Source organism: Helianthus annuus, chromosome 13 (assembly GCF_002127325.2).
Source record: "Helianthus annuus cultivar XRQ/B chromosome 13, HanXRQr2.0-SUNRISE, whole genome shotgun sequence".
Taxonomy (NCBI): domain Eukaryota; kingdom Viridiplantae; phylum Streptophyta; class Magnoliopsida; order Asterales; family Asteraceae; genus Helianthus; species Helianthus annuus.
Window position 1 is genome coordinate 88,864,968 of NC_035445.2, and position 11,853 is coordinate 88,876,820.

The 11,853-nt window shown below is 35.8% G+C and overlaps 1 protein-coding gene across 1 annotated transcript; it reads left to right on the forward strand.

Moving 5' to 3' along the window:
• Positions 1 to 745: 745 nt before the first annotated feature.
• LOC110902941 lies at positions 746 to 4,597 on the forward strand. Its single transcript, XM_022149236.2, has 5 exons — positions 746 to 934; positions 2,831 to 2,948; positions 3,029 to 3,171; positions 3,251 to 3,448; positions 4,310 to 4,597. The coding sequence occupies exons 3-5, from the start codon at positions 3,094 to 3,096 to the stop codon at positions 4,469 to 4,471; spliced, it is 438 nt and encodes a 145-aa protein (XP_022004928.1). The 5' UTR covers positions 746 to 934; positions 2,831 to 2,948; positions 3,029 to 3,093; the 3' UTR covers positions 4,472 to 4,597.
• Positions 4,598 to 11,853: the final 7,256 nt, after the last annotated feature.

The following is an 11,853-nucleotide window of genomic DNA, read 5'->3' on the forward strand; positions in this document are numbered from 1 at the left end:
TTCTTCATTATCAGCACATCGTCCTCGAATCGTTCTCCATTATCAACATAAACGACATTAGCACAACATCTTCAATCGTTCTCCATTATCAGCACACCAGATGTGCTGATTATATCTACTTTTGGTGTTTGTTTGTATTATTTTGTAATTAACACATAATCAGCACCTTATTAGCACAAATATAAAACACCTTTTGTTAACTTTTTTTAAAAAACACTTTTATAAATACAAAAAGATATAGCAATATGGTACTCATATTAAAGATAAAAAAATACTTGATTTTATGGTATATATTTTTAAAAAAAATAATGAAGTATATAAAAGTTATTTTAGTTTAAAAAACCTTGGTGGAATTTGTATTTAATAGAAAATGGTCAAATGACTAGCAATTTTACAAAATTACCCCTAATTTGTTAGTAGTAATTTTTAATTATAAGAGTTTTATTTATAATCAATATCAACCCTTGATTTAAATTAACAATGGTTCAGATCTGTTCTTGCGGTTCTTATAATTAGCACTGTTTGTACAGGATCTCAACCCAATAGTCTATTACGTTGAGTATTTTAGTCCCACTTTTACTAATAAAATAACGTAGAGAGAGAGAAAACTGTTTTCATGGAATATTATTATTTAATTAAAAGATTATAAATAAATAATAATGACATAAATTTTCATTGTTGATCCCCAACCATTGGATCACCCATCCTTTATCTTGGATAAGGACCCACTTTTTAAGCCCACAGATAATGTTCCCGCTTATACGTCGCTTCTTTTTCCCGCTTCTCACCAAATTCCAGCCCTAAAATCTAACCAAAAGAAATCGAACAACCAGCAGAGGAGTAGGCGACCACGATTCCGGACGGCGGGCTGCGTTCCAGTCGGCTGCTGCGTTCCAGACGGCGGATTCCGGCGGCGCTCCAAACTCTGAAACTGGTAAGTTTACTGGCGATCTTTAACTTGTATAATTTTTATGAATTTGGGATTATGAATTTTGGTAGACATAGCTGATGTTTGTAGTTGAATAAACCCTCTCAGACACCTTAACTGAGGTTTGATTCCAAATTCCTTGCTGCATTCTCAATAACCTAGTGTTTTTTGGTAGACATAGCTGAGAGTGAGGGAGGTTGGCCTTGACCTGGGGGGTTTTTTGTTGCAAAAGTGGTAATGAAAAAATGGGTTTGTAGGGGTTATGAGAACTGATGTCACTATCGGTTATCGGCCCTGTACAAAATTCACCTAGGTATATTGTTAATCATAAAACCTCGGAAGATCATTAAGAAATTAAAAAAAGGACATATTTTTGTAAACAAAGGCTGACCCATATTGACTCGTATAAAAACTTACCAGTATTAAACCAACTCCATTTTGACCCGTTAGGCCGTTACCCAACCGATATGGGTTGATTTTGGTTATTTGTATTGACGGGTAAATGGATTTAGAAAGGGAACCTTAAAGGGAAACAAATCGAAAACTGTTCAAAGCATTTTTCAAATGCATCACACCTACTAAATCACTTTTGTTATTTAAATAAGTGGCCAGAATGTGCTTTTGGTCAACCACCCAGCCCACCTGTTTCTACTACTGGCCCTTTTGATCTATAACCATTTTGACCCGTTACAAGAACTGTTTCAAGTATGGTTGTCAATAGCGAATAGCAGACGATAGCGACAAACTACCTATATGCTATGTACCGATAGCGATGAAATAGCGGGCGCTATTTCATGTTTAGCGATACTCCTATAGAGAGCCATTATATGTATATTTTATCAAAAAAAAAAAGAAAAGAAAAAAATTACAAAAATCTCGCCATCTGTTGCTAAATCCTATAGAGAGCCATTAATCCACTTCGCTACGTAGCGCGCTATAGCGCTCGCTACGGACGCTATTGACATCTATGGTTAACAAAAATTACGCGTGTCACCGGTCATAATTTGGACTACTAAAATCCATTTGCCAAGTTAAAACTTAAAACGACAACCTGAGCATTTGCAGTTGAAATAACCTAAAAGAAAATAGTTCACCTTGTGGTCTAGGGTGAGCCAGGGACTTGGCATGGTTTTCCCAAATTTTCCAACTGTAGATCTGATGGGAGTGAAAAAGAACATTATTTTAGACAAATAATGAAGAAACTAAAGGACTAAATATATGGAGAAAAATGATTTTTTAGAAAAAAGCTGAAGATATAGATTGAATATATGTATTAACTGAAAATACAACAAAAGAAAAGTACAATACTTAGAATCAACTGCTTTCACAAATTATCTTTGTAACATTTCAAAGAAAAGTGAATACTTAGAATCAACATTTTCTTTCTGAAGATACAACAAAACCACAATAGATGAAGTGAATGCTTTTAAATTGGTAACCATGAAAACCCGTTACCGAAAACTCATGGGACCATGACAGTACCTTGCCAACCAACAGGATCATGTAAATCACAACTTTTGTTGGGCAAGTGGCCTTAAAAGGTTACACTAGTAGAGTAGTTTTTAATTATAATAACTGCTTGATCGCTCTGCTATTTGTTCATCCAATTCGGCAATCACGACTTGTAAATCATCTAGGCGTTTGGAAAACAAAATCCACTTGCCTAAACTACGGGCGGATTTCTATAACCCGTATTTACGTTATTTGACGATATTGCCCTTGCACAAAAAAATAACTATTTACTACAAAGTGTGTGTGTGTGTATATATATATATGCTTCCTATTAGGGTTGGTCCTTGGTTATGGTTTATTACCAAATTGCGGGTATCAAGTCGGTTCGGTTTATCACCAGGTGAGATCGAGTTATTGTACCATGCTCACCCCTAATTTTAATTATTACAGCACTGGAACACTGAAAAATGGCAAAAAAAAGTCGGAAGCCGGGAGAACAAACCGCAAAAATGACTTATGCCTTCATACAGGCGGGTCAATACGATTTGATCAACACCGTGTCAACATGGTTAGCTAATCATAGTTCTGATTTTTATTAACTACATTTACATTTAACACTTACAAGTTACATTACTCGTTTTTATGTAGGATAAAGAAAAGGGTAAATCAGTTGGATATCTGAAAGAGTTCTTACAGACCCATGCCACTAAGGAATGCAAAAAGATGGGGAGATAACTGAAAAAGATTATGATCGGTTAAAGTTTGTTACCGAGCGTGCAAGACGTTCATATGTAAGCTCTCTTTTATCATTTATTTATAATTATTCTGACACTTTTACGAGTTGAAGACATTCATTTGATAAAATTTTAGGTCGCGTACGCGCAACAACTTCAAGATTTGTATGGGGACATAGAATGCGATGATTTAGATTTGTGGAAGAGTCTACATCCTGAATGTAAGGGTCGCAAGACGTTTGGCATAGGATCTTCTGATCCTGATTTTTTGGTGACCGGGAAAATATCATCCAGAATTTGTGAGTCTAACGATGATGCCCGACACTCGCAGGAGGTACCATTATTTATTCTTGTTATTTGATAGCGTAAAAAAATTTAAGATATTGGGAAGAATGAGTTTGCTGAAATAGATGTAAATAAGTAGGAAATAGAGTTATTCACTAGATGATAATAGGTTTGATCTAAGGCATTCAATCCTCGGCTCGAATCAAACCATGTAAAGCATATATAGGAAATCATTTTTACTGTATATGATTTTTACTATGTAACACAGAAAGAAAAAGTTGCTTCTAAAATCAGCCTCTTAAGTTTCACACCTTGGCTTTACACTTTTTGGTGTAGCAACAGTAGGTTCAGTAGGTTCAACAAGAACATTCTAATGACATGTATAATATAAGGTTAGAACACACTCTAAGTCATTAAAGTGAGTTTGGTTGCTTCGACATGTTAGGCGCAATTAATTGCACTTATTTTACTTGTCGCGACATGTTAGAAGACTTAAGAAGGTAGGTTGTATGCGTTTAAACACGTCCAGAGCGAAATCTTAACTGTTTTCCTTTAAGTTCACCAGGTAAAAATAGTGTTACCCTTTCAACACATTTGTCATGTAAAACTAAAACGCATTCAAGACAGTCAAATTGGGATAGCATATAAACTGAGTAGTAATAGGTTGTGGTTTCGCCTACCAGACCTTACAAGACATGTCTCGTATTCGGATCATATCCGTTGCAAGTGCGTTGACGTCGTATAAACGACATGATTTTGTGTTCTCCCTCTCCTCTAGAGCTTGCATCAGAAAGAATCATTTATAAACAATAATACGATATTTGAATATCGTATTGTTAAATGATATGTGAATTTTGACCATATGTTTTTGTTAATACGTATTAATTATATCTTTTTGTACAACTTTCAGCTTCAAAAAGTTCAGGCGGAATTAGAAAAAGAACGCGAGGCCCGACAAAAAATAGAATCCTGTTTCGAACAATTTCAAGAAGAGCGCGAAAAAGAGCGGGCCGACCAAGCGGCATGGCAAAAAGCTATGGAAGAAAAGCTCAAAAACATCGGAAATAAGTAAAAGCTCTCGTCCTGTTAAGTATTAGAATGTTAAAGATCGGATTAGTTTTGAATGCTTTTAATTAGGATTATTTGTGCGTTCTGGAATGTTTTAAAATTTTTGGAATGTTTCGAAATGTTGTTTTAATATTTTTTAGAATGTTTTAGAATTTTGCTGCAATTATTTTTGGAATATAATAGTAATTTTGGTGCATTTTTTGCATAAAAATGGTTTTATTTAATTTCTTTAATTTGTTAAAGTTTGTCACAAATCTGTAGCAAACAGCTTGTAGGAAATTTGTAGCAAACAGTTGCAGGATTTTTTCTTGGGTTGTAGGAAATTTGTAGCAAACAGCTACAGGATTTTTTCCTGGGTTTGTAGGAAATTTGTAGCAAACAGCTGCAGGATTTTTTCCTGGGTTGTAGGAAATTTGTAGCAAACAGCTGGAAGATTTTTTCCTGGGTTTGTAGGAATTTTGTCGTAACATTTAAACTTTGATTTTTTTTATTTGTAGGAATTTTGTCGTAACCTTTAAATTTGGGTTTTTTTTGTTTGTAGAAATTTTGTCACAAAACTTAAAAAAAAACATTTTTTAAGTTGTAGGAATTTTGTCGCAAAATTAAAAAATATATTTTTTATTTGTAGGAAATTTGTAACAAACTGTTAAGAGAAAGTTTTATATTTTTGTACGAATTTTGTAGTAAAATAAAAATAATTAGTAATAATTATGGATAATTTTTCACATTAGTGTTATTAATTTTAATAGTAAAATATCATAAAATAAAATACAAAAATAGGCATAATTGTGGAAGAATTGTAGGAAAAACATAAGAAACCGGTTTGTAGGTATTTTGTGGCAATGCTTGTGACGACAAATTTTTGTCGAAAATTTGTGAGAAATTTTGTCAGAATTTTGTAGCTAACCTGATTTTCGACAAGCATATTTTGCACGAATATTTTTGTAGCAAATCTGTAGGTAAGACCAATTTTCTACAAATTTGCTACAAATTTGGCTGTCACAAAGTAGCCACTTTTCTAGTAGTGTTTGGTATCAGAGCAAGGTTAAGAAGAAAGCCGTTTTGAGAGTCGTTTAGAGAGCTCGAGAAAGCAAGGCAGCAGCCTTGGGCTATAGTTGCCAGAAAGGACGAAGAAGATAGGGTTTTGATTAACCCTAAGAAAGAATGAGGAAGAAAGTAAGAGGCGTTCCATGTGAATCGCAAAAGAAGACTGAAGTAAGAGACCGCGTGCGTTAGAACGAAAAGATCGACGAGCCGCAAAAGACTGGCGGCAACGAGACCGAGAGAGTGAAAGAAAGTAGCAGAAAGGGTTATGTGATTTTGTAATCGTAGAAAGAAAGAAGCAGGTAACTAATTAAATAAAACAAATTAGAGTTTTATCCAAAAGTCATGTGGAAGTGACAGTGTGATAATTCGAGTCGGTGAAAATAGCAAACATGCAAGTTATTTTTTGGATCAGCAAAATGAAGCAAGGCAGGCGAGCACTGCAAATATTATGGTTACTGTGGTTTCGATCAAAAAGTATAAGAAAGCAAGTAGGTGAAACAGGCACATACTTCATTTTTATTCAAGTTAGCAAGCAAGAAGATATGTGAGTTAATTTCACGGTCTGAAATCGAACGGAGAATTGAAGCAAGTATGCAAGAAACCGAAGCAAGCAAGAGAGTAAGAAGGGAGGTTCGAATGAAAGAATAGAAAGAAAAGAAAGAGCAAGAAGATTCGACACAAGCAAGTAAGAATGGATCGAATCAAGCATGAAAACCGATTCCGGTCATAGCATGATAGCAAGTAACAGAAGCAAGTCGTTTAGCAAGAATGAAAGAGACCGGTGGTACTGCAAGAAAGAAAGAAAGTAGCAGGCTACAAGAAAGAAAGAAATCGGACCCGTGTGGTTCGTTTAGCAAGAGCAAGATCTGAGCCATATGTGGTTCAAATAGAAAATCAGCAAGGAGATTCGAAGCAAGCAAGCGAGAGAGTTCGAATCAGAAAGAATCAAGCAAGTAGCAAGGAGAAAGAACCCACATCAAGATTACGGGGGTGAATGTTGGGTAATCTTGATGTTGCGGGTTATTTACGGGTCAAGTACGGGTTGAGTAGGATACCGGTAGTGGTTAAATGAGTTGCCAAGTAGAAAACGGATCACTAGAGCATGGATACGGGTTAGAACCGTGGGTCATGGAGCTGGAACAGGTCAGCAGAATATTTGGTCCATGTTGACCGAGTTTGGAGGAGAATTAGATGGGATGTGAATGGTGGAGTTGTTGCTGAATAAGAGGAGCACGTTTACTTATTTTTGCATGTGTTTATTTGTGTTTTCATATAAATAGCATGTAGGAGCATTAGTTATTTAGTACTCTCAATTCTAATTTAATAAGAAAGTTATAAGCAGTAAAACAATCTTCTTGTTCGTGAGTTTCTTGTGTACTTGTGAGGGGCCTGATTTCCAACAATGTGTCAGTGGAAATATGTTAGTAATTTTAGTGTTACCGACATGTATTTTAGGGTATTGAAATAACTTGTTCATCAAGGAAGTACTATTAGAGATTAAACGAGTTATGTGACGCGGGAATGCGAATTCAAACTAATCCTAGTATTATTTGAGTTTATTATCTATATAATTTATATGGCCTTGTAATTAACAACTGGATTGTTATATTATCAATGTTTTGGGCTTAGTTATTTAAGAAATTAAAGTTATTATATGTTGTTTTATTTAAAAGTCCATTACAATATAGTAGTCCACAAATCTTGAATTGGTTTTAGTACACAATAAAATAAACCCACACTATGATTACCCAGAAACCTAAAGACAATCCTCCTTCCCCCCCCCCCCCCCCAAAAAAAAAAAAAAAAAAAACCCCTAAACCCCACCCCCCAAAACCTAAAAAACCTAACCACCACCCCACCCACAAAAACCTAAACCCCCACCCCCCAAAAACCTAAACCGTCCACCCACCCCACCCAAGCTAAATGGTAAATACTAAACACTAAAGCTAAATCACACCACTAAATGCTAAAAAAATTATTTCTTTTACTTAAATCGTGACTTTAACAACAACAAAATAATTATTATAAATAAAAAGTTGCGATTGTTAACGAAAAATTAAAAAAAAATTGTGTGTTTTTAAGTAGTTTTGGTTGTGTTCATATTGGTTCTCGCAGTAAAAGGGGTTCATTGCCATGTATATATATGTATAGGGGAAGGTTCTATACAATAAACTATATATTGCGAGAACATGCAAAACACAATAAATTACCAATTTTTCCAACCCTGAAAACCTAAAAAGTAAATGTAAATATTACCAATGTAAGATTTATTGTTTTTCACGCGATAAATCAAAACAACATATGGAATTTTTTCAGTTTTTATATAACCTACACATATGTAGGTTATGTATACGTTAAATTACCTACATATATGTTGGATACGTGTAGGTAAAAATATATGGTTTTTATGTATATATAATACACATACAGATGTAAGAAACATAAAATTTAAAAAACATGAAACTTAAATCCCAAAATTTAGTGATTTACAGTTGCTCTTTTTGTTCTCGTAATAATTACTGTTCTGTAATGATCCTCATCCTATATGTATATATATATATATATAGGAGTTTGTTAACGTACAATGGGCCTTAACATACGATGCATACGCGATGAGAATTCTGCACGTTATAAACCTCAAAAACAAAATCTCGCATGTTGAAACCCATAAATCCCGCATGTTGAAAACATAAATCACGGATATCACACAAACTCGGAAGACTTCACATACTCGAAAGACTTCATTCCTTCAACAGGTGTGATTATGTTTTCAACATGTGTAATTTTACAGCGTACGCTGGTATGTTAAGTAATATTGTATTTTACACTATATATATATATATATATATATATATATATATATATATATATATATATATATATATAAGTGAACACGATACATTTTAAATTTTGAAACGAGACTCGTGTATGGAAAACACATAACTTATTATACATGTTACATATATTTGTAATGTTCTTTAGATTCAAGGACGAGAACCTTCAAGCTGAATCCATGCGGGGCATGGAGAAGCAACTCGTAGCCAAGTCTGACGGTATTCGCTATTTCATGGAGCGAATATGGGTCCCTTTTCATGGTAATCTAAGAGAACTTGTGTTGGACGAAGCACACAAGTCTCGATACTCCGTTCATCTGGGTTTTAATATGATGTATCAGGATCTGAAAATCTTGTACCGGTGGCCGAACATGAAAGCTAACATAGCGACATATGTGAGCATATGCTTGACTTGCGCGAAAGTCAAAAGTGGAATACCAAAAATCGTCTGGAACCAGAGCTACCCATGTGGAAATGGAAACAAATTTCCATGGATTTCAGCACCGATTTACCCAAAACTCAAAACGGAAACGATACCACTTGGGTGATCGTTGACCATCTGACCAAATCTGCACACTTCCTTGCGATAAAGGAAACTGACAAGTTTTCATGACTTGCCAGCATCTACTTGAAGGAAGTAGTTTCTAGGCACGGGGTGCCGACTTTCGTCATCTCTGATCACGGTCCACGTTACGCGTCCGATTAGTGGTAAGCTATGCACAAATCATTCGGCTCACATCTAGACATGAGCACCGCCTATCATCCTCAAACGGATGGTCAAAGTGAACGAACCATCCAGACGCTTTAGGACATGCTGCGAGCATGTGTGATCGATTTTGGTAACAGTTGGGAAAGACATCTGCCTTTGGTAGAGTTTTCCTACAACAAAGTAACCACCCTAGCACTCAGGCAGCTCCGTTCGAGGCATTGTACGGATGAAAATGTATATCTCCTCTTTGTTGGGCTGAGGTTGGAGACAGCCAAATCACGGGTCTAGAACTCATACTCGAAACTACTGAGAAGATTGTTCAAATAAAAAATCGTATGGTGGCAGCTCGTGATCGCAAAAAAAAAAGCTACGTCGATAGGCATAGGAAACCCTTGGACGCCGTGGGCGACCAGGTGCTATTGAAAGTCTCACCCTGGAAGGGTGTGGTTCGTTTTGGGAAACAAGGCAAGCTCAACCCACGTTATTGTGACAACCGGTGATCTATGGCTCCTAATTACGCGCAAAACAAGCATTAAGACAATAATAAATAGTGTTTAAAACGTAAATTACCTTGATTAGGTCTTTGGAGTGTCGAGGAACGTTTATCCAGCTTTACAGTACGCGAATGACGATTTACGGGAAAACTGTTGAACGTTAAATGGTAACGAACTAACACCGGACGAAATTCTTTCAACTGGGAAGACTGTAATATCCCCAAATTTTCAGGTCCTTATTTCGATAAACACTACACACATAACATTATTTGATATCATAAATTACTTAGTGTAAATTATATATACAAATCATATCACGAACCACTATCTTACCTGGCCAAATTAAAACCCACTTATACATGACTAAAAAAAATAAATAAATAAATAAAAATCTGGATTCCCCAAGCTTCATTTGGACCAAAATTCATCTTATTTTTCATGCTCACAATACTAGACATAAAGGACATCATGATAGTATTTAATTCCACAAAATAACACAATGTTTTTTTTTTTCCTTTTCTTCTTCCTACCTTTCCAACGTAACCCCATCCTTCACACTACAATTGATTTTTTTCATTTATTTTAACCTCCTAGCACATCCATGCTTTGACGATAGTAATATGCAAGACATGGTTATACTATGCAAGGACGATTATATATTACAAAAATCAACCTATCATATTTTTTTACTACTCAATTGCCTAACATCTATGCTCAGCTAGTAGGAAACACCCATGCTTTCCTTTTTGCATCTTGATTTGATTAGTCAAAAGAAAACAATAAAATAATAAAACAAACACTGTTGACAGCTCACATGAATTAATGGATTCTGCCACTTGAGATTGACAAAACAAATATCATATATACATGGTAAGCATGCGTGAAACATTCACCCATCCCCATATATTTTTTCATTATTATAATACATGAACAAAACATGAAAGCTAGTCATAAACTTTTACTCCCATACTCCTGGTCATAAACCAAGCCCCATACTTTTCTTTTTCTCTACTAATTTATCAAACACACCTGTAGAACCCTATCTACCCCACCCCCCCACTCACTCGTTCCCCTCTCCCTCACTCTATGATGTTCAGCCGGCCACCACGGTTGGTGGCAGCGCTTGATGGTGGCGGCGACGGTACCAGGATGAGAGACGGAGAAAGAGCCGATGAGAGAGATAGAGATCCGCGGAGGAGAGGCGACGACATCACCGTCTGCAGTGGCGGCGGGTCTCGCCGGAGTTATCAGAGGCGGTAACGATGGTGTCTTTTCCGGTAACCCATCAAATCCCCTCATTTTCTTCTCATTTTCTGTTGGATCTTCCTAAGAACCGAGTGTATAAGGCCGTAGCCGGTAGTTTTTCAGGATGGTGGTGGTGATCTAGGTAGTGTTGTTAGTTTTCTGATGTCTCGGATTAACTTGGTCAGAAGATGGGTTCGAGTTTTGGTTCGGTACGGTTCGAGGGTTCAGGTTTCGGTCAACAGAAGTCAATGGTTCGGGATTTAGCGGGTCAACAGTGGATAAACGGTCAATAGTATCACGGTTCAGGTTCCGATACAAGAGTCGGGTTTCATTGTTTAGTTCTGGATTCATTCAGTCCAGGTTCAGATTTGGCTTTGGGGACTATTTTGGTTCGGGTTTTCGCGGCACGGTCAGTTTCGTCAACTCAGTTCGGTCAACTGGTCAACACGGGTCAACACCCGGTCAACGCAGCCAAGACCTGGTCAACTCAGGAATTCGGTAAAATTTAAACGCGACACGTTATTTCTTTTACGATGTTTTAGAATATTAGATTTTATATCTATACGCGAACCGAGCTCGAACCGTCACCTTTAGTAATTTGTTTTCATTTTGCAACTCGACAAAACATTATGTATATATTGTTGAACTATTGTGTTTTACTTTGATTGTCGGGATCGTCCAAAAACAGAGGAAACCCTGTCCGTTTTCCTAAAAATCCGAAACGCGACACATGATTTTATTCCAAAAACGACGTTTATCGAGATTCAGTTAATTTTTATAAAATAAGTATAGGTATACTTATTTTGGCGATGTTTTACAACGCGAGTTACTAGTTAACAAAAACTGATAACTTGTGTAAAAATAAATATAATTACCTATATTTATTTCAAAACACATTGAAAACTCGCACGCTTTTATAAAATAACTATAATTAGTTATATTTATTTCAAACGTCGACCCTAAACTCTCTTACGAACTAAATATAAATTTTATATTTATTTCAAACGTTTAATATTCGGGAGTCATATATTATAAATATAATTATTTATGGTTCTTT